Here is a 24,187-nt window from a genome sequence, read left to right as displayed (position 1 = left end):
TTAAGAAAATTTTTGTTCAACAAGGTGTTCTTCTCCAACCTATTGCGTGCATTGTTCCTGTAACCACTGCAGCTGCTTTCTGGTTCGAGGCGCTGGAAGATGCGCTCCAGACGGAGACCTCATATGAGGACATTATGGACAGAATTAACTCTCTTAAGCTGGCTAATTCTTTTATCACAAATGCCGCTTTCCAAATAGCTAAGTTAGCGGCAAAAAATTCAGGTTTCACCATTTTAGCGCGCAGGGCGTTATGGCTAAAGTCCTGGTCGGCCGATGTGTCGTCAAAACTATTGAACATCCCTTTCAAAGGAAAGACCCTTTTCGGGCCTGAATTGAAAGAGATTATTTCAGAAATCACTGGGGGTAAAGGCCATGCTCTCCCCCAGGACAAGTCCTTCAAGAGGAAGAACAAACAAAATAATTTTCGTTCCTTTCAGAATTTCAGGAGCGGTCTTGCTTCATCCTCCCCTGCTGCAAAGCAAGAGGGTAACACTTCACAACCCAGGGCAGCCTGGAAGCCTTACCAGGGCTGGAACAAGGGTAAACAGGCCAAGAAGCCTGCTGCTGCCTCTAAGACAGCATGAAGGGGTAGCCCCCGATCCGGGACTGGATCTAGTAGGGGGCAGACTCTCTCTCTTCGCTTAGGCCTGGGCAAGAGACGTGCACGATCCCTGGGCCTTAGAGATTGTATCCCAGGGATATCTTCTAGAATTCAAGGACTCCCCTCCAAGGGTAAGGTTCCATATTTCTCGTCTGTCTTCAGACATGACAAACAAAGAGGCGTTCTTACGCTGTGTAGAAGACCTACATACAATGGAAGTGATCCACCCAGTTCCAATTGCGGAACAAGGGCTGGGGTTTTACTCAAATCTGTTTGTGGTTCCCAAAAAAGAAGGAACTTTCAGACCAATCCTGGATCTCAAAATTCTAAACAAGTTCCTCAGAGTCCCATCATTCAAGATGGAGACCATTCGGACAATCTTACCAATGATCCAGGAGGGTCAATATATGACTTCCGTTGATCTAAAGGATGCGTACCTACATATTCCTATCCACAAAGATCATCACCAGTTTCTCAGGTTCGCCTTTCTGGAAAAGCATTATCAGTTTGTGGCTCTTCCTTTCGGGTTGGCCACCGCTCCCAGAATTTTCACAAAGGTGCTAGGGTCCCTCCTGGCGGTTCTAAGACCGCAGGGCATAGCAGTGGCGCCTTATCTAGACGACATCTTAATTCAGGCGTCGACTTTCCAAAGAGCCAAGTCTCACACGGAAATTGTATTGGCCTTTCTGAGGTCTCACGGGTGGAAGGTGAACATCAAAAAGAGTTCTCTCTCCCCCCTCACAAGAGTTCCCTTCCTAGGAACCCTAATAGACTCGGTAGAAATGAAAATATTTCTGACGGAGGTCAGAAAGGTAAAACTCTTAACTACTTGCCGAGCTCTTCATTCCATTCCTCGGCCATCTGTAGCTCAGTGCATGGAGACAATCGGACTAATGGTAGTGGCAGTGGACATAGTCCCTTTTGCACGGATACACCTCAGACCACTGCAACTGTGCATGCTCAAACAGTGGAATGGGGATTATGCAGATTTGTCTCCTCAAATACAGTTGGACCAGGGGACCAGAGATTCTCTTCTCTGGTGGTTGTCTCAGGATCACCTGTCTCAGGGAATGTGTTTCCGCAGACCAGAGTGGATCTTCGTAACGACCGACGCCAGTCTGTTGGGCGGGGGTGCAGTCTGGAACTCCCTGAAAGCTCAGGGCTTATGCTCTCGGGAAGAAGCTCATCTCCCGATAAACATTCTGGAACTGAGGGCGATATTCAACGCGCTTCAGGCATGGCCTCAGCTAGCTGAGGCCAAATTCATTAGATTTCGGTCGGACAACATCACAACTGTAGCTTATGTCAATCATCAAGGGGGAACAAGGAGTTCCCTAGCAATGATGAAAGTAACTAAAATAATCAGTTGGGCAGAGGATCACTCTTACCATCTTTCAGCAATTCACATCCCAGGAGTAGACAACTGGGAGGCGGATTTCCTAAGTCGTTAGACTTTTTACTCGAGGGAGTGGGAACTCCAATTGGAGGTGTTTGCCCAGCTGACTCAGCTATGGGCACTCCAGAATTGGATCTGATGGCGTCCCGTCAGAACACCAAACTTCCTCTTTACGGGTCCAGGTCCCGGGATCCCCAGGCGGTGTTGATAGATGCTCTAGCAGCGCCTTGGTCCTTCAATCTGGCCTATGTTTTTCCACCGTTTCCTCTCCTCCCGCGTCTGGTTGCCAGAATCAAACAGGAGAGGGCTTTGGTGATTCTAATAGCGCCTGCGTGGCCACGCAGGACCTGGTATGCAGACCTAGTGGACATGTCCTCTGTGCCACCATGGACACTACCAGTGAGGCAGGACCTTCTAATACAAGGTCCTTTCAAACATCCAAATCTAATTTCTCTGCGTCTGACTGCTTGGAGATTGAACGCCTAATTCTGTCAAAGCGTGGGTTCTCTGAGTCGGTTATTGATACCCTGATTCAGGCTAGAAAGCCTGTCACCAGGAAGATCTACCATAAGATTTGGTAAAAAATATATTTTTTGGTGCGAATCCAAGGGTTACTCATTGAGTAAGGTTAGGATTCCCAGGATTTTGTCCTTTCTCCAAGATGGATTGGAGAAAGGATTATCAGCTAGTTCCTTAAAGGGACAGATATCTGCCTTGTCTATTCTTTTCTCCAACATTGGTGTGTCCGGTCCACGGCGTCATCCTTACTTGTGGGAATATCTCTTCCCAACAGGAAATGGCAAAGAGTCCCAGCAAAGCTGGCCATATAGTCCCTCCTAGGCTCCGCCCACCCCAGTCATTCTCTTTGCCGTTGCACAGGCAACATCTCCACGGAGATGGTTAAGAGTTTGTGGTGTTTAAATGTAGTTTTTTTTTTTTTAATTCTACTATCAAGAGTTTATTTTAAAATAGTGCTGGTATGTACTATTTACTCTGAAACAGAAAAGGATGAAGATTTCTGTTTGTGGGAGGAAGATGATTTTAGCAGACAGTAACTAAAATCGATTGCTGTTTCCACATAGGACTGTTGAGATGAAGTAACTTCAGTTGGGGGAAACAGTTAGCAGACTTTTCTGCTTAAGGTATGACTAGCCATATTTCTAACAAGACTGTGTAATGCTGGAAGGCTGTCATTTCCCCTCATGGGGACCGGTAAGCCATTTTCTTAGTCTCAAACAGAATAAAGGGCTTAATATGGGCTATAAAACTGGTAGACCCTTTTATGGGCTAAATCGATTGCTTTATTTGGACATTTTATACATGTTTATGCTGATAATTCACACTTATAAACTTGGGGAACGTTTTTTAACGTCAGGCACTATGTTAGACACCTTTTCCAGTCAGGGAGGGCCTTCCCAGTTGTAGGCTGAGCCTCATTTTCGCGCCATTACTGCGCAGTTGTTTTTGAGAGCAAGACATGCAGATGCATGTGTGAGGACCTGAAAGTAGTTGGAAAAGTTTCTAGAAGGCGTCATTTGGTATCGTATTCCCCTCTGGGCTTGGTTAGGTCACAGCAAAGGCTGTAGCTGGGACTGTATAGGGGTTACATTTGTAAACGGCTCCGGTTCCGTTATTTTAAGGGTTAAAGCTTTGAAAATTGGTGTGCAATACTTTTAATGCTTTAAGACACTGTGGTGAAATTTTGGTAAATTTTGAACAATTCCTTCATATTTTTTCACATATTCAGTAATAAAGTGTGTTCTGTTTAAAATTTAAAGAGACAGTAACGGTTTTGATTTAAAACGGTTTTTGTGCTTTATTGACAAGTTTAAGCCTGTTTAACATGTCTGTGCCTTCGGATAAGCTATGTTCTATATGTATGAAAGCCAATGTGTCTCCCCATTCAAAATTGTGTGATAATTGTGCCATAGCGTCCAAACAAAGTAAGGACAGTACTGCCACAGATAATGAAATTGCCCAAGATGATTCCTCAGATGAGGGGAGTAGACATGATACTACATCAACTCCTACTGTGTCTACACCAGTTTTGCCCACGCAGGAGGCCCCTAGTACTTCTAGCGCGCCAATGCTTATTACCATGCAACAATTGACGGCTGTAATGGATAACTCCATAGCAAATATTTTATCCAAAATGCCTGCATATCAGAGAAAGCGCGATTGCTCTGTTTTAAACACTGAAGAGCAGGAGGGCGCTGATGATAATTGTTCTGTCATACCCTCACACCAATCTGAAGTGGCCATGAGGAAGGTTTTGTCAGATGGGGAAATTTCAGATTCAGGAAAAATTTCTCAACAAGCTGAACCTGATGTTGTGACATTTAAATTAGAACATCTCTGTGCACTGCTTAAGGAGGTGTTATCTACTCTGGATGATTGTGACAACTTGGTCATTCCATTCATTCCAGAGAAATTATGCAAGATGGACAAGTTTCTAGAGGTTCCGGTGCACCCCGACGCTTTTCCTATACCCAAGCGGGTGGCGGACATAGTGAATAAGGAGTGGGAGAAGCCCGGCATACCTTTTTGTTCCCCCCCCCCCCCCCCCCTATATTTAAGAAATTATTTCCTATGGTCGACCCCAGAAAGGACTTATGGCAGACAGTCCCTAAGGTCGAGGGGGCAGTTTCTACTCTAAACAAGCGCACTACTATTCCTATTGAGGATAGTTGTGCTTTCAAAGATCCTATGGATAAAAAATTGGAAGGTTTGCTTAAAAAGATTTTTGTACAGCAAGGTTACCTTCTACAACCCATTTCGTGCATTGTTCCTGTCACTACAGCAGCGTGGTTCTGGTTCGAGGAACTAGAAAAGTCGCTCAGTAGAGAGACTCCATATGAGGAGGTTATGGACAGAGTTCACGCACTTAAGTTGGCTAACTCTTTTATTTTAGATGCCGCTTTGCAATTAGCTAGATTAGCGGCGAAAAATTCAGGGTTTGCAATTGTGGCGCGCAGAGCGCTTTGGCTAAAGTCTTGGTCAGCGGATGTATCATCCAAGACAAAATTGCTTAACATCCCTTTCAAAGGTAAAACTCTCTGGGCCAGAATTGAAAGAGATTATCTCAGACATCACTGGGGGAAAGGGCCACGCCCTCCCACAAGATAGGCCTTTCAAGGCCAAGAATAAGTCTAATTTTCGTTCCTTTCGCAATTTCAGGAACGGACCGGCCTCTAATTCTGCATCCTCTAAGCAAAGAGGGTAATGCCTCACAGCCCAAACCAGCCTGGAAACCTATGCAAGGCTGGAACAAGGGTAAGCAGGCCAAGAAGCCTGCTGCTGCTAACAAAACAGCATGAAGGAGTAGCCCCCGATCCGGGACCGGATCTAGTAGGGGGCAGACTCTCTCTCTTTGCTCAGGCTTGGGCAAGAGATGTTCAGGATCCCTGGGCACTAGAAATAGTTTCTCAGGGTTATCTTCTGGAATTCAGGGAACTACCCCCAAGGGGAAGGTTCCACATGTCTCACTTATCCTCAAACCAAATAAAGAGACAGGCGTTCTTACATTGTGTAGAAGACCTGTTAAAGATGGGAGTGATACACCCAGTTCCAATAAAGGAACAAGGAATGGGATTTTATTCAAATCTCTTCATAGTTCCCAAAAAAGAGGGAACCTTCAGACCAATTTTGGATTTGAAGATCCTAAACAAATTTCTCAGGGTACCATCGTTCAAGATGGAGACCATTCGAACGATTCTACCCACTATCCAGGAAGGTCAATTTATGACTACCGTGGATCTAAAGGATGCGTACCTACATATTCCTATCCACAAAGAACATCATCAGTTCCTAAGGTTCGCCTTTCTGGACAAACATTACCAGTTTGTGGCCCTCCCATTCGGGTTAGCCACTGCTCCAAGGATTTTCACAAAGGTACTCGGGTCCCTTCTAGCGGTTCTAAGACCGAGGGGCATTGCAGTAGTACCATACTTGGACGACATTCTAATACAAGCGTCGTCCCTTTCAAAAGCAAAAGCTCATACAGACATCGTTCTGGCCTTTCTCAGATCTCACGGATGGAAGGTGAACATAGAAAAAAGTTCTCTGTCTCCGTCAACAAGAGTTCCCTTCTTGGGAACAATAATAGATTCCTTAGAAATGAGGATTTTTCTGACAGATGTCAGAAAGTCAAAACTTCTAAGCGCTTGTCAAGTTCTTCACTCTGTTCCACGTCCTTCCATAGCTCAGTGCATGGAAGTAGTAGGGTTGATGGTTGCAGCAATGGACATAGTTCCTTTTGCACGAATTCATCTAAGACCATTACAACTGTGCATGCTCAAACAGTGGAATGGGGACTATACAGACTTGTCTCCAGTGATTCATGTAGATCAGAAGACCAGAGATTCACTCCGTTGGTGGCTGACCCTGGACCATCTATCCCAGGGAATGAGCTTCCGCAGACCAGAGTGGGTCATTGTCACGACCGACGCCAGTCTAGTGGGCTGGGGCGCGGTCTGGGAATCCCTGAAAGCTCAGGGACTATGGTCTCGGGAAGAGTCTTTTCTCCCGATAAACATTCTGGAACTAAGAGCGATATTCAATGCTCTCAGGGCTTGGCCTCAGCTTGCAAAGGCCAGATTCATAAGATTCCAATCAGACAACATGACGACCGTTGCGTATATCAATCATCAGGGGGGAACAAGGAGTTCCCTGGCGATGAAAGAAGTGACCAATATAATACAATGGGCGGAGGATCACTCCTGCCATCTATCTGCGATCCACATCCCAGGTGTGGAAAACTGGGAAGCGGATTATCTGAGTCGTCAGACATTCCATCCGGGGGAGTGGGAACTCCACCCGGAGATCTTTGCCCAGTTGACTCAATTATGGGGCATTCCAGACATGGATCTGATGGCGTCTCGTCAGAACTTCAAGGTTCCTTACTACGGGTCCAGATCCAGGGATCCCAAGGCGACTCTAGTAGATGCACTAGTAGCACCTTGGACCTTCAACCTAGCTTATGTGTTTCCACCGTTTCCTCTCATTCCCAGGCTGGTAGCCAGGATCAAACAGGAGAGGGCCTCGGTGATCTTGATAGCTCCTGCGTGGCCACGCAGGACTTGGTATGCAGACCTGGTGAATATGTCATCGGTTTCACCATGGAAGCTACCTTTGAGACAGGACCTTCTTGTTCAGGGTCCATTCGAACATCCAAATCTGGTCTCCCTGCAGCTGACGGCTTGGAGATTGAACGCTTGATTCTATCAAAGCGTGGGTTTTTCAGATTCTGTGATAGATACTCTGGTTCAGGCCAGAAAACCGGTAACTAGAAAGATTTACCATAAAATATGGAAAAGATATATCTGTTGGTGTGAATCCAAGGGATTCCCATGGAATAAGATAAAAATTCCTAAGATTCTTTCCTTTCTGCAAGAAGGTTTGGAGAAAGGATTATCTGCGAGTTCTCTAAAGGGACAGATTTCTGCTTTATCTGTCTTACTACACAAACGACTGGCAGCTGTGCCAGATGTTCAAGCATTTGTTCAGGCTCTGGTTAGGATCAAGCCTGTTTACAGACCTTTGACTCCTCCCTGGAGTCTAAATCTAGTTCTTTCAGTTCTTCAAGGGGTTCCGTTTGAACCTCTACATTCCATAGATATTAAGTTATTATCTTGGAAAGTTTTGTTTTTGGTTGCTATTTCTTCTGCTAGAAGAGTTTCAGAGTTATCTGCTCTGCAGTGTTCTCCGCCCTATCTGATGTTCCATGCAGATAAGGTGGTTTTGCGTACTAAGCCTGGTTTTCTTCCAAAGGTTGTTTCTAACAAAAATATTAACCAGGAGATAGTTGTACCTTCTTTGTGTCCGAATCCAGTTTCAAAGAAGGAACGTTTGTTACACAATTTGGACGTAGTCCGTGCTCTAAAATTCTATTTAGAGGCTACAAAAGATTTCAGACAAACATCTTCTCTGTTTGTCGTCTATTCTGGTAAAAGGAGAGGTCAAAAAGCGACTTCTACCTCTTTTTCCTTTTGGCTTAAAAGCATCATCCGATTGGCTTATGAGACTGCCGGACGGCAGCCTCCTGAAAGAATCACAGCTCACTCCACTAGGGCTGTGGCTTCCACATGGGCCTTCAAGAACGAGGCTTCTGTTGATCAGATATGCAAGGCAGCGACTTGGTCTTCACTGCACACTTTTGCCAAATTTTACAAATTTGGTACTTTTGCTTCTTCGGAGGCTTTTTTTGGGAGAAAGGTTTTGCAAGCCGTGGTGCCTTCCGTTTAGGTAACCTGATTTGCTCCCTCCCTTCATCCGTGTCCTAAAGCTTTGGTATTGGTTCCCACAAGTAAGGATGACGCCGTGGACCGGACACACCAATGTTGGAGAAAACCGAATTTATGCTTACCTGATAAATTACTTTCTCCAACGGTGTGTCCAGTCCACGGCCCGCCCTGGTTTTTTAATCAGGTCTGATGAATTATTTTCTCTAACTACAGTCACCAAGGTACCATATGGTTTCTCCTATATTTTTCCTCCTGTCCGTCGGTCGAATGACTGGGGTGGGCGGAGCCTAGGAGGGACTATATGGCCAGCTTTGCTGGGACTCTTTGCCATTTCCTGTTGGGGAAGAGATATTCCCACAAGTAAGGATGACGCCGTGGACCGGGCACACCGTTGGAGAAAGTAATTTATCAGGTAAGCATAAATTCTGTTTTTCACAAACGTCTGGCAGAGGTACCAGACGTTCAAACGTTTAGTCAGAATCAAGCCTGTTTATAGACCTGTGGCTCCGCCATGGAGTCTGAATTTAGTTCTTTCAGTTCTGCAAGGGGTTCCGTTTGAGCCTTTACATTCCATAGATATTAAGCTTTTATCTTGGAAAGTTTTGTTTTTGGTAGCTATCTCTTCTGCTCGAAGAGTTTCAGAGTTATCTGCTTTACAGTGTGATTCACCTTACCTGGTGTTCCATGTGGATAAGGTAGTTTTACGTACCAAACCCGGTTTTCTTCCTAAGGTTGTGTCTAATAAGAATATTAACCAGGAAATTGTTGTTCCTTCTCTGTGTCCTAATCCTTCGTCGAAGAAGGAACGTCTGTTACACAATCTTGATGTGGTTCGTGCCTTAAAGTTCTATTTACAAGCAACTAAGGATTTCAGACAAACAACTTCTTTGTTTATCTACTCTGGTAAGAGGAGAGGTCAGAAGGTGACCGCTACCTCTCTTTCCCTTTGGCTGAAAAGCATCATCCGTTTGGCCTATGAGACTGCTGGCCAGCAGCCTCCTGAAACAATTACTGCTCTTTCTACCAGAGCAGTGGCTTCCACATGGGCTTTTAAAAATGAGGCTTCTGTTGAACAGATTTGTAAGGCAGCGACTTGGTCTTCGCTGCATACTTTTTCCAAATTTTACAAATTCGATACTTTTGCTTCTTCAGAGGCTATTTTTGGGAGAAAGGTTTTACAAGCAGTGGTGCCTTCCGTTTAAGGTACCTGTCTTGTTCCCTCCCTTCATCTGTGTCCTAAAGCTTTGGTATTGGTATCCCACAAGTAAAGGATGAATCCGTGGACTGGATACACCTTACAAGAGAAAACAGAATTTATGCTTACCTGATGAATTACTTTCTCTTGTGGTGTATCCAGTCCACGGCCCGCCCTGGCTATTAAGTCAGGTAGATTTTTTTTGTTTAAACTACAGTCACCACTGCACCCTATGGTTTCTCCTTTTTCTTCCTAACCTTCGGTCGAATGACTGGGGGGTGGAGCTAGAGGGGGAGCTATATGATCAGCTCTGCTGTGTGCTCTCTTTGCCTGTAGGGAAGGAGAATATCCCACAAGTAAAGGATGAATCCGTGGACTGGATACACCACAAGAGAAAGTAATTTATCAGGTAAGCATAAATTCTGTTTTGTTAAGGTAATGATTATTTTTCTCCTTTTTATGTTGATCAAATATAAATGATTAACCTATTTAAAACTGGAGATACTTCACCTCCCCATAATTTCATAATTCTCTATGAACTGATTTAGTTATATATACCATTATTAATAATTTTCTGACAAGTGGAAAAATAATCTGAAAAATGTATTCTGAAAATTAAACCTTGAAGAAAACTGATTTAAATTAAGTCTTTCTGACTAGTGATTTAAATCAGGGTGGATTTGATTTAAATCAAATGACACACACATACTTTTAAGTTATAATTGTGGTGGTTATTACCAATGGAGAGACGCATAATATGGATGTATACATTTTAGTGCAAATGATTTGTAATGGGGGGTGATTAATTGGGGGTTGATGGAGTAAATCATGGTTAGGGTTAAACGTGGTGAGTGGTTTTGGTTAGTTTGATTAGGGTATTTTACCTTTGGTAAATTGGGTCATCACAGGATATTTCTTTCATAAGGTGGTGAGAGTCCACAAGCCATAACAGTTATGATTTACCCTTTGAGTGCTAAGCAATTTCCCATCTGGGTGCTAAGCTGGATTTGAGGGTTTTTATTTTGTTTGTTTTTTTACTTTTTTTTTTTTTTTTTACTTTTCTCCAACATAGGTGTGTCCGGTCCACGGCGTCATCCTTACTTGTGGGATATTCTCTTCCCCAACAGGAAATGGCAAAGAGCCCAGCAAAGCTGGTCACATGATCCCTCCTAGGCTCCGCCTACCCCAGTCATTCTCTTTGCCGTTGTACAGGCAACATCTCCACGGAGATGGCTTAGAGTTTTTTAGTGTTTAACTGTAGTTTTTATTATTCAATCAAGAGTTTGTTATTTTGAAATAGTGCTGGTATGTACTATTTACTCAGAAACAGAAAAGAGATGAAGATTTCTGTTTGTATGAGGAAAATGATTTTAGCAACCGTCACTAAAATCCATGGCTGTTCCACACAGGACTGTTGAGAGCAATTAACTTCAGTTGGGGGAACAGTGAGCAGTCTCTTGCTGCTTGAGGTATGACACATTCTAACAAGACGATGTAATGCTGGAAGCTGTCATTTTCCCTCTGGGATCCGGTAAGCCATGTTTATTACGATTGTAAATAAGGGCTTCAAAAAGGGCTTATTAAGACTGTAGACTTTTTTTGGGCTAAATCGATTGATTATTAACACATATTTAGCCTTGAGGAATCATTTTATCTGGGTATTTTGATATAATAATATCGGCAGGCACTGTTTTAGACACCTTATTCTTTAGGGGCTTTCCCAAAGCATAGGCAGAGCCTCATTTTCGCGCCGGTGTTGCGCACTTGTTTTTGAGAGGCATGGCATGCAGTCGCATGTGAGAGGAGCTCTGATACTTAGAAAAGACTTTCTGAAGGCGTCATTTGGTATCGTATTCCCCTTGGGGCTTGGTTGGGTCTCAGCAAAGCAGATACCAGGGACTGTAAGGGGTTAAAGCTTCCAAATTTGGTGTGCAATACTTTTAAGGCTTTAAGACACTGGTGAAAATTTGGTGAATTTTGAACAATTCCTTCATGTTTTTTCGCATTTGCAGTAATAAAGTGTGTTCAGTTTAAAATTTAAAGTGACAGTAACGGTTTTATTTTAAAACGTTTTTTGTACTTGTTATCAAGTTTATGCCTGTTTAACATGTCTGAACTACCAGATAGACTGTGTTCTGAATGTGGGGAAGCCAGAATTCCTATTCATTTAAATAAATGTGATTTATGTGACAATGACAATGATGCCCAAGATGATTCCTCAAGTGAGGGGAGTAAGCATGGTACTGCATCATTCCCTCCTTCGTCTACACGAGTCTTGCCCACTCAGGAGGCCCCTAGTACATCTAGCGCGCCAATACTCCTTACTATGCAACAATTAACGGCTGTAATGGATAATTCTGTCAAAAACATTTTAGCCAAAATGAACACTTATCAGCGTAAGCGCGACTGCTCTGTTTTAGATACTGAAGAGCATGACGACGCTGATATTAATATTTCTGAAGGGCCCCTAACTCAGTCTGATGGGGCCAGGGAGGTTTTGTCTGAGGGAGAAATTACTGATTCAGGGAACATTTCTCAACAAGCTGAACCTGATGTGATTGCATTTAAATTTAAGTTGGAACATCTCCGCATTCTGCTTAAGGAGGTATTATCCACTCTGGATGATTGTGACAAGTTGGTCATCCCAGAGAAACTATGTAAAATGGACAAGTTCCTAGAGGTGCCGGGGCTCCCAGAAGCTTTTCCTATACCCAAGCGGGTGGCGGACATTGTTAATAAAGAATGGGAAAGGCCCGGTATTCCTTTCGTCCCTCCCCCCATATTTAAAAAATTGTTTCCTATGGTCGACCCCAGAAAGGACTTATGGCAGACAGTCCCCAAGGTCGAGGGAGCGGTTTCCACTTTAAACAAACGCACCACTATACCCATAGAGGATAGTTGTGCTTTCAAAGATCCTATGGATAAAAAATTAGAAGGTTTGCTTAAAAAGATGTTTGTTCAGCAGGGTTACCTTCTACAACCAATTTCATGCATTGTCCCTGTCGCTACAGCCGCATGTTTCTGGTTCGATGAGCTGATAAAGGCGGTCGACAGTGATTCTCCTCCTTATGAGGAGATTATGGGCAGAATCAATGCTCTCAAATTGGCTAATTCTTTCACCCTAGACGCCACTTTGCAATTGGCTAGGTTAGCGGCTAAGAATTCTGGGTTTGCTATTGTGGCGCGCAGAGCGCTTTGGTTGAAATCTTGGTCGGCTGATGCGTCTTCCAAGAACAAGTTACTTAACATTCCTTTCAAGGGGAAAACGCTGTTTGGCCCTGACTTGAAAGAGATTATCTCGGATATCACTGGGGGTAAGGGCCACGCCCTTCCTCAGGATCGGCCTTTCAAGGCAAAGAATAAACCTAATTTTCGTCCCTTTCGTAGAAACGGACCAGCCCAAAGTGCTACGTCCTCTAAGCAAGAGGGTAATACTTCTCAAGCCAAGCCAGCTTGGAGACCAATGCAAGGCTGGAACAAGGGAAAGCAGGCCAAGAAACCTGCCACTGCTACCAAGACAGCATGAAATGTTGGCCCCCGATCCGGGACCGGATCTGGTGGGGGGCAGACTCTCTCTCTTCGCTCAGGCTTGGGCAAGAGATGTTCTGGATCCTTGGGCGCTAGAAATAGTCTCCCAAGGTTATCTTCTGGAATTCAAGGGACTTCCCCCAAGGGGGAGGTTCCACAGGTCTCAGTTGTCTTCAGACCACATAAAAAGACAGGCATTCTTACATTGTGTAGAAGACCTGTTAAAAATGGGAGTGATTCATCCCGTTCCATTAAGAGAACAAGGGATGGGGTTCTACTCCAATCTGTTTATAGTTCCCAAAAAAGAGGGAACGTTCAGACCAATCTTAGATCTCAAGATTTTAAACAAGTTTCTCAAGGTTCCATCGTTCAAGATGGAAACCATTCGAACTATTCTTCCTTCCATCCAGGAAGGTCAATTCATGACCACGGTGGATTTAAAGGATGCGTATCTACATATTCCTATCCACAAGGAACATCATCGGTTCCTGAGGTTCGCATTCCTGGACAAACATTACCAGTTCGTGGCGCTTCCTTTCGGATTAGCCACTGCTCCAAGGATTTTCACAAAGGTACTAGGGTCCCTTCTAGCTGTGCTAAGACCAAGGGGCATTGCTGTAGTACCTTACTTGGACGACATTCTGATTCAAGCGTCGTCCCTTCCTCAAGCAAAGGCTCACACGGACATTGTCCTGGCCTTTCTCAGATCTCACGGATGGAAAGTGAACGTGGAAAAGAGTTCTCTATCTCCGTCAACAAGGGTTCCCTTCTTGGGAACAATAATAGACTCCTTAGAAATGAGGATTTTTCTGACAGAGGCCAGAAAAACAAAACTTCTAGACTCTTGTCGGATACTTCATTCCGTTCCTCTTCCTTCCATAGCTCAGTGCATGGAAGTGATCGGGTTGATGGTAGCGGCAATGGACATAGTTCCTTTTGCACGCATTCATCTAAGACCATTACAACTGTGCATGCTCAGTCAGTGGAATGGGGACTATACAGACTTGTCTCCGAAGATACAAGTAAATCAGAGGACCAGAGACTCACTCCGTTGGTGGCTGTCCCTGGACAACCTGTCACGAGGGATGACATTCCGCAGACCAGAGTGGGTCATTGTCACGACCGACGCCAGTCTGATGGGCTGGGGCGCGGTCTGGGGATCCCTGAAAGCTCAGGGTCTTTGGTCTCGGGAAGAATCTCTTCTACCGATAAATATTCTGGAACTGAGAGCGATATTCAATGCTCTCAAGGCTTGGCCTCAGCTAGCGAGGGCCAAGTTCATACGGTTTCAATCAGACAACATGACAACTGTTGCGTACATCAACCATCAGGGGGGAACAAGGAGTTCCCTGGCGATGGAAGAAGTGACCAAAATCATTCTATGGGCGGAGTCTCACTCCTGCCACCTGTCTGCTATCCACATCCCAGGAGTGGAAAATTGGGAAGCGGATTTTCTGAGTCGTCAGACATTGCATCCGGGGGAGTGGGAACTCCATCCGGAAATCTTTGCCCAAGTCACTCAGCTGTGGGGCATTCCAGACATGGATCTGATGGCCTCTCGTCAGAACTTCAAAGTTCCTTGCTACGGGTCCAGATCCAGGGATCCCAAGGCGGCTCTAGTGGATGCACTAGTAGCACCTTGGACCTTCAAACTAGCTTATGTGTTCCCGCCGTTTCCTCTCATCCCCAGGCTGGTAGCCAGGATCAATCAGGAGAGGGCGTCGGTGATCTTGATAGCTCCTGCGTGGCCACGCAGGACTTGGTACGCAGATCTGGTGAATATGTCATCGGCTCCTCCTTGGAAGCTACCTTTGAGACGAGACCTTCTTGTTCAGGGTCCGTTCGAACATCCGAATCTGGTTTCACTCCAGCTGACTGCTTGGAGATTGAACGCTTGATCTTATCGAAGCGAGGATTCTCAGATTCTGTTATCGATACTCTTGTTCAGGCCAGAAAGCCTGTAACTAGAAAGATTTACCACAAAATTTGGGAAAAAATATATCTGTTGGTGTGAATCTAAAGGATTCCCTTGGGACAAGGTTAAGATTCCTAGGATTCTATCCTTCCTTCAAGAAGGATTGGAAAAAGGATTATCTGCAAGTTCCCTGAAGGGACAGATTTCTGCCTTGTCTGTGTTACTTCACAAAAAGCTGGCCGCTGTGCCAGATGTTCAAGCCTTTGTTCAGGCTCTGGTTAGAATTAAGCCTGTTTACAAACCTTTGACTCCTCCTTGGAGTCTCAACTTAGTTCTTTCAGTTCTTCAGGGGGTTCCGTTTGAACCCTTGCATTCCGTTGATATTAAGTTATTATCTTGGAAAGTTTTGTTTTTAGTTGCAATTTCTTCTGCTAGAAGAGTTTCAGAATTATCTGCTCTGCAGTGTTCTCCTCCTTATCTGGTGTTCCATGCAGATAAGGTGGTTTTACGTACTAAACCTGGTTTTCTTCCAAAAGTTGTTTCTAACAAAAACATTAACCAGGAGATTATCGTACCTTCTCTGTGTCCGAAACCAGTTTCAAAGAAGGAACGTTTGTTGCACAATTTGGATGTTGTTCGCGCTCTAAAATTCTATTTAGATGCTACAAAGGATTTTAGACAAACATCTTCCTTGTTTGTTGTTTATTCCGGTAAAAGGAGAGGTCAAAAAGCAACTTCTACCTCTCTCTCTTTTTGGATTAAAAGCATCCTCAGATTGGCTTACGAGACTGCCGGACGGCAGCCTCCCGAAAGAATCACAGCTCATTCCACTAGGGCTGTGGCTTCCACATGGGCCTTCAAGAACGAGGCTTCTGTTGATCAGATATGTAGGGCAGCGACTTGGTCTTCACTGCACACTTTTACCAAATTTTACAAGTTTGATACTTTTGCTTCTTCTGAGGCTATTTTTGGGAGAAAGGTTTTGCAAGCCGTGGTGCCTTCCATTTAGGTGACCTGATTTGCTCCCTCCCTTCATCCGTGTCCTAAAGCTTTGGTATTGGTTCCCACAAGTAAGGATGACGCCGTGGACCGGACACACCTATGTTGGAGAAAACAGAATTTATGTTTACCTGATAAATTACTTTCTCCAACGGTGTGTCCGGTCCACGGCCCGCCCTGGTTTTTTTAATCAGGTCTGATAATTTATTTTCTTTAACTACAGTCACCACGGTACCATATGGTTTCTCCTATGCAAATATTCCTCCTTAACGTCGGTCGAATGACTGGGGTAGGCGGAGCCTAGGAGGGATCATGTGACCAGCTTTGCTGGGCTCTTTGCCATTTCCTGTTGGGGAAGAGAATATCCCACAAGTAAGGATGACGCCGTGGACCGGACACACCGTTGGAGAAAGTAATTTATCAGGTAAACATAAATTCTGTTTTTTTGTGTTCAGATCCCCAAGACAGCGATTACCTTTCCAAAGGGGGGTCTTGGGGGACTGTAGCTTCTTAGATGCCTGAAATACAGGCTTCTAAGCAGCATGCCCCCATTTCCCTATACTGTCCATTGTAATTTTTAAATAAAGTTGCACGGTGACGTCATCACGTCATTGAGCGTGACGTCGCGGTGCAAAACGCGAAGCCCAGGTGATGCCTGTCACTATACAGGCCAGATCGCAAGGGTGGGGAGTCAGTAGGAGGCCCCAGATTGCCCTCAAGGTGGGTGAGTGCTAGCGACGGCTCTGAGCCTTCGTCAGAACCGGACTGGGACAATTTGCGACGGCTCAGAGCAGTCCTTGGCACTCGGGGTTAAACTCCCTCCACCAGGAGGTAGACAAAAATTACCCAACACATTAAAAACTTTAATCCCTCTCACTTCCTGACTCCCCCATAGTCTTAATTTTTTACTTCATGGGTGAAAGGTGCATTGCTGCAAATACTTGACTCAAAGGGGTGCTCAAAATGCAGTGAAGCCCATCACCCCCTTCAGAGGACTGAGAACAAAGGGGTGCATAGGAGTGCCATGGCTGGTAAATGTAAATCTTTTGTGGGAGTTATTAAATAGCCTACCAAAGTGGTCACTGAGACTGGTCCTTAGTCACTTACTGTTGGCTACGTTGAGGTACATCCTGAATAGTATCCTGAGTTAGTGTCATCTAACTTGGCTGGTGGCTTTTCTACTGGACACAGGTAAGGTCAGTAGGTGAGTGTATATTAGGTTAAGTAAGCCGTTCCTCACTCACAGGCCACAGGTTTGGCTAGTCTGTACTATTTTGGTACATTAGAGCCAGAGGGATTGTGGGGTACTCACATTATGATGCTCTGCTGATTATATTGCAGTAGTGTAGGCAGTCAGTAGTACATGCTTTACCATCACAGCACCATAGGTTAGTGAGTAGGTCTGCAGCATTTCGGTTAGGGAGTGCTTTAAACTGGTAAGGACTTAAATTTTTAGTTTATTATGTATAGTAAGGATAGATTGGAAGCAGCGGCTTTAACTACGTTTTGTGTGCTCAACGCTGTATTTCCACCCTCTTCACTTTCCGTGCAGTGTCGGCCATAGCAGCGCAGCTATGGATCAGTCTGAGCGGTCCTGCAAATTTAGTTCCGGTGAGGTCTCCATCAGAATGCACATTAGGAGCTTTCCTGCAGCTGGTTAGGTTAACAGTCCTAAGCAGAGGGGTTTTGCTGCATTTATTGGTCTCAAAGTTTGTCATAAGTTATTTTCCCCCCTTCTTCCAAAATCTCCACCCCCAATCTCTCTCTAACTGTCGACAACTCCATCATTACCCCTTCCCCACATGCCCGATGTCTTGGATCACACTTGACTCAGATCTTTCTTTCACTCCTCATATTCAGTCCTTGGCTAAAGCCTGCCGCTTCCACCTTTTTAAAACATCTCTAAAATTAGACATTTCCTTACACAAGACACAACTAAGATTTAAATCCACTCTCTCATCCTTTCCTGCCTCGATTACTGCAACTCTGTCCTCTCTGGTCTCCCCAGCTGCCGCCTAGCTCCTTTACAATCCATAATGAATGCCTCTGCCAGGATCATCTTCCTTACACATCACTCTTCATCTGCTGCACCTCTCTACCATTCCCTTCACTGGCTTCCTCTTCTTTCTAGGATTAAACACAAAATTCTGACATACAAAGCCCTCAACTGCAGTGCTCCCCATGTATCTCAGACCTTGTCTCCAGATACTCTCCCTCCCGTCGCCTTCGCTCTGTTCATGACCACCTCCTCTCTCTTGTTACCTCATCACACTCCCGTTTTACAGGACTTCTCCAGACTGGCTCCCATCTTGTGGAACTCTGCCTCGCTCCACAAGACTCTCCCCTTGTTTTGAAAGCTACACGCGCTCCCTAAAGACTCTACTGTTCAGGGATGCATACAACCTACACTAACCTTTCTTATTACCAGTTCCTCTCCTCCATTGCTATCCCCTGAATCCTCTTAGCATGTATGCCTAAGAGTCCAGCTGTTTTTAGATCACCTTCTTAAGAGCTGACTAAAACAGTGCGACTCTTGGCTGGGCCCTCTACCCATTTGATCCCTATAATTGTTTTGTTTTATTCTGCCTTTGTTTATAGCGCTGCGGAATCTGTTGACGCTCTACAAATAACCAATAATAATAATAATTTTACTTGTGAGCTTTAGTGTAAAGGTTGTATTTTTTACCAATTCTCAGTTTTTGTGCATTGATATTTATCTAGATGGTATTGATTAGCTTATATTGTCAAGTAATATGCTGGATAAGACAATTCTGCTGTTCAAGAGCCTACCAGAAGGTATGGAGCAATCCAGAACTGTCCCCACTACACCTAACCTCGTTCAGAGGACGGATCTCCGGACATTTCTCCTTAGGCCAATGTTTACTTTGCAAAATAGTTCAGATCTTCCCACAGTGCAGCTATGCTGAAGTACTTGTCCCCCTCCAGTGTGTTCTTCTCATGGAGGAAATTTGGTTCCCCCCCATTTCCGATTAGATATTGGGGTGATGTCGCCTTAGGGCAAGCATCTGTTACAGGGAGGCACAGTTTATGTGGTTTCTGACCAAACTGCTGGTCTTTCTAAGAAAAAGAAAATCCTTCAACTTTCTAATGAGTCAGAATCAGCTGATTCTTTTTCTGAAGGCGAACTTCTGCCAGAGGATCAGGATTCTGCTTCTGAACAAGATTCAGAACCGTCTCCCTTTTTGTTGAGACTACAGCATCTACAGTCTGTTCTTCATGAGGTTTAAGTGACGTTGAGGGTGCAACAGTCATTTTCAACTGAAAATCGGACAGTAAAACAACTGGACCTTTTGTTTAAACCTGTCTCTAAACCTGCAGAGGTTTTTCCAGTTCTTGATGCCATTTCTCAGGTTATTTCGAAGGAGTTGGAAAAGCCGGCTATTCAGTTTGTCCAATCTCCAAAATTTAAGATGTTTCCTGTTCCAGTATCTCATTCTGAGGTTTGGAAATCCTATTCCAAAGGTAGTTGTGCCATATCTACTCTGGCTAGAAGAACCACTATTTCTTTGGAGGACAGCACTTCTTTTAATGACCCAATGGGCAGGAAATTGGAGGCCTATTTCAGGAAGGCTTTTTTACAAGTGGGTTTTCTCTTCAAACCAGTTGTTGGCATTTCCTGTCCGACTGGTGCAGTCACCTTGTGGTGCTATTCAGTTACTGAACTAGTCACAGAGGAAACTTCTCTTTTTAAGAAGTACAGAATCGCTTGAGGGTGATCAAGGTGGCAAATTCCATTATTTGCAATGCAACCATGGATATTGTTTAAATGCAAAGAATGCGGCTCTTGCTGTACTAACTCAAAGGGTGTTGTGGTTAAAGACTTGATCGGCTGATAAGGTTTCAAAGAAGGAGGGTACTTTCAGACCAATTCTGGATTTAAAGTATCTGAACAAGTTTCTGAGAGTTCATACCTTCAAAATGGAGATATTTCACACAATTCTACACTTAGTTCAACATGGTCAATATATGACCACTATAGAGCTGAAAGATGATTTCCTGCATATTCCTATTCACAGTGAACATCACACATTTCTCCGTTTTGCTTTTCGAGACAATCATCAGCTTGCGGCTCTTCGTTTTTAGTTTAGCAACTTCACCAAGGTTTTGGGAGCCCTGTTGTTTGTTATATAAGAGTGAGAGGGATCTCAGTTGCTCCTTATTTGGCTAACATACTGGTTCAGGCTCCCTCCTTTTCCCTGGACTCTTTGCATACAGAGACGGTGATTCAGCTCTTAAGGACAGCGTAAGGGTCAAAAGGCTTCTGTGGTCACTTTGGCTTACTTAGAGGTGGGAAAATCTCCACCACCTCATATCACTGCTCATTCTATTAGATCTGTTTTCATATCTTGGGCCTTTTAGAAATGAGGCATCTATTGAACAGGTATGCAAAGCTGTTACTCTGTATTCTCTTTATACCTTCACAAAATTTTATCATTTTGATGTTTATGCCTTTTCGGATGCTGCTTTTTGCAGGAAGGTTCTCCAGGAAGCAGGGTCTGGTCAATGATGTGCCAGCTTAGTTTTTGTCCTACCCTTTTTTCGTAGTAAAGTGGACTCCACGACTTTGGTATTGGATCCCAACTGTTATGGCTCGTGGACTCTTACCACTTTATGAAAGAAAACATACTTTGTGCTTACCTAAAAAAAATCTTTTTCTTGGTGGTAAGAGGCCATGAGACTCGCCCAATATTCAGTTTTTTTATCTGACAGTTTTGTCATGCACCTCCATTACCCTGCTTTGTTCTTCCTGCTTTTCAGTTTCTTCTACATTTCTTGGTTATACGGCAGACTGAGGGGAATTGGGGAGTGAGAGGAATTAAAGCTCTTGACGTTTTGGGTAATTTTTGCCTGCCTCCTGGTGGCGGAGTTTAATCCCAACTGTTACGGCTTGTGGACTCTATCCACCATGAAATAAATTTATCAGGTAAGAATAGTTTTTTTTTCTACATAAAACAATTTGTGTGTAATTTAATTTAAAAAATTAAGCAAATTAATAACTTTCATTCTGTGATGTGTGCAGGATTTATATTAACACTAATTGCCTTCCTGTTTTTTTTTTTTTTTTTTTTTTTTTCCTGCAGGAGACAGGTGTAAGTTTAGTGGGGGATGAGGAGGAAAATGAGATGCCCACACTTACACCTCAATCCCCTTTCTTCAGCCCACATAGTCCAGAACAGGAAAGCAACAATACCATTGGTGCTCCAATACTGACAGACTGTTCTGCATTAGGAAGTTACCATGGCAGCCAGACAGTTGGTAGAACAATTGGAACCAATTATAAAATGGGAGCATATAATTTACATACAAATGAAAATGTAGTAGTAGAGAAAATGGACAGTATGATAAGGGACATGAGCAAAGGTCAAGAAAACATCTCCACCCCAAGTGCTTCCAGCTCACATAGCCATGAAACACAGAATGTTTTGGGTAGCCCACCAAGATTGCATGCTGTAGTGGTGTCTAAACGAAAATCCAAAGATTGCTGCCTAGATTCTGAGGAAGTATTGGAAGATTGCAGCAGTGAAAAGAAAAGGCGAAAACTACCTATACTGGAGGACATGGAGCATAGTTTCCATGCAGGACAGTTGATGGAGCTTGAACAGAATCTCTTTGAGAAAAGGAAACAGGAGGAAGAGGATAGACTATTTGCTCTGCAATTACAGAGGGAATTAGACAAGGAATTTAATCAAGTCATTAGACAAAAGGGTTCTCCTGATGAATATGAGCTGAGGCCCAAGAGAGGGAATAATGTAAAGGATTATTCAGCATGCACACCAACAAAAAAGTCAGAGTCAAAGCCCATTCCTTTTCAGGTCAAGGGAGAGGAATCTCCAGATGAAAACAAGAAACCTACTCCAAAACCCAGAATAAGATCTCTCCGTGTCTTGCAGCAATGTAAAGTTTCAAATGTTGAAGGGTCATCAACTGAAAGGATAAAAGTTCTGAGACCAAGCAACAAGCAGCAGACAATCTTGGACCTTTTTCAAAAGCCATCAGGAAACTGACTCTTCTGTTTTATAACACCTTTGAATTTATTTTTGGGTGTCCTGTATAGTTTGGATTTATGAACAAAATACCTCCATTTTTAGGAGATTAGATTGGGCAGCACTGGATATATTTCAGATCTTTTAGCTTTAACAAGGGCATTTTAAGAAGAAAAAAAAATTAAATACAGAGAGAAAATTAAGTGTTTATTTTCTGAATCTTGCACTGCTATATACTGTGTACATGCATTTTATCAACACTTGTGGCAACACAATGCATTACAGAAATATGTATAATTTTTAGTTACAAAACAGGCATAAACTAGACACCATTCTCATCTACTGGCCATTTACATGTAATTTGTTTAACTGTACATTTATTAATTTTTTTGCAGCTTTCACTAGTTGCAGAACCAAAGATGAGTATCTCAAAGTACTTCTGATCAGTTGGGTCCCTGGGTATAAGTAAAGCGTGCAAATAGGTTTTACTTATTTTCTTTCTGCATGTTAAATATAAAAGAAAATAAACAGGTTTTCTTTATATATAAATAAAGATTCTTAAAAATATTATATAGGCTCCATAATTTTGATCACTCTTTAGCACTGCTTTGTAATAGGCTATTACTTGAGCATACAGTAGGTTTTTAGGTCTTGTATTCTGCACAATCTTCATGCCTTATAGTGTGCCCATATAAATATATTTAAAAAAAAAAAAAAAGTTTTGTGTGCAATTCATTGGTTTGAAGTTCTCATCTTAATTCCACTTACTATGTTGCCTGTCATTAAAGGGGCAGTAAACCTACAAAATGTTATATAATTCTGCACATAGTGCAGCATTATATAACATTATCTTAGCGCAAACTTTAAGCAACAATATTGCAGCTAAAATTTGATTATAACAGAGGATTTTTCAGACTGCCGCTCTTGCTTTACTGAGCGGGTTTGGGTTTCCCCCTGAGCGCATCTGTGCAGCTGTCTAGTCACAGCCCGGCTCGATCGCGCCATTACACTCAATGTAGCTCGCTCCCGCTATCAGACAGAGCAGGGGCGAGCTACATTGAGTGTAATGGCGCGATTGGGCCAGGCTGTGACTTGACAGCTGCCCAGATGCGCTCAGGGGGAAAACCAGACCCGCTCAGTAGAGCAAGAGCGGCGGTCTGAAAAATCCTCTCTTATAATCAAATTTTAGCTGCAATATTATGTTGCATAAAGTTTACGCTAAGATAATGTTATAAAATTCTGCAATATGTGCAGAATTATATAACATTATTTTGTAGGTTTACTGCCCCTTGAAGTATTAAATGGACAATAATTTGTTTCCAGTGATCTATTACTTGTTGGGGTGTGTGGAATTGTTTTACAAATAACCCCATATATTTATGTCATCATTTGCAAAAGCAGCTTTTGCCTGTGCAAACAAAAAGCCCACCATCTATACTGAAAATGTCTTATTTCTCTTGTAAAGTGTATCCAGTCCACGAGTTCATCCATTACTTGTGGGATATTCTCCTTCCCAACAGGAAGTTGCAAGAGGACACCCACAGCAGAGCTGTCTATATAGCTCCTCCCCTAACCCCCACCTCCAGTCATTCTCTTGCAACTCTCGACAAGATAGGAAGTATCAAGAGATATATGGTGATTTAGTGTAGTGTTACCTTCAATCAAGAGTTTATTTTTAAACGGTACCGGCGTTGTACTGTTTTACTCTCAGGCAGAAATTAGAAGAAGAATTCTGCCTGGAGGTTGATGATCTTAGCGGTTTGTAACTAAGGTCCATTGCTGTTCTCACACATAACTGAAGAGTATGGGAAAACCTCAGTTGGGGGAACGGTCTGCAGATTACCTGCTTTGAGGTATGTTAAGTATTTTTATTTCTAGAGAGATGAATAAGTTCTAGAAAATGCTGACGGAGCCTTGTGTATTTGAGGTAAGCTTGATGCAGTGATTTAACAACGACTGGGATCATGCTTACAAAACAGGGTAATACTCATGTTAATATTACTTAGTGACAAAACGTTTGCATGTTTTTTATAAATAGGACATTTTTTCTCTGAGGGAGATAAGTCTTTATTTGGGGCCTAGTTTTCCACATGGCTAGTCAGATACTCCTAGGAGTATTTTCTTAAGACCCCTCTGACATCCAGTACGTGGTGGGAGGGGCCTATTTTCTCGCTCTAGATGCGCAGTTTCCTTCAGACTGAGACATCCAGCTTCCCTAGAGGAGTCCTTTGGCATCTGAGGACCTTTTATAAAGGGTTTATTTCTTCCCTAAATCGTATTTGAGGGCAGGTAGGAGCCTCAGCAGA

At 43.5% G+C, this 24,187-nt stretch overlaps 1 protein-coding gene across 1 annotated transcript in view; it reads left to right on the top strand.

Moving 5' to 3' along the window:
- Positions 1 to 22,451, top strand: part of RNF168 (ring finger protein 168) — a 150,842-nt gene extending 128,391 nt beyond the window's left edge. Inside the window, exon 6 of the mRNA XM_053711441.1 lies at positions 20,979 to 22,451. Within this exon, the coding sequence (XP_053567416.1) occupies positions 20,979 to 21,902 (924 nt within the window). The 3' untranslated portion in view covers positions 21,903 to 22,451. The remainder of the gene's footprint in view (positions 1 to 20,978) is intronic.
- The last annotated feature ends 1,736 nt before the right edge of the window (positions 22,452 to 24,187 follow it).

The sequence above is a fragment of the Bombina bombina genome, chromosome 4 (assembly GCF_027579735.1).
Source record: "Bombina bombina isolate aBomBom1 chromosome 4, aBomBom1.pri, whole genome shotgun sequence".
NCBI lineage: Eukaryota > Metazoa > Chordata > Amphibia > Anura > Bombinatoridae > Bombina > Bombina bombina.
The sequence above is the reverse complement of the archived record's forward strand: the minus strand, read 5'-3'. Positions and strand labels throughout refer to the sequence as shown.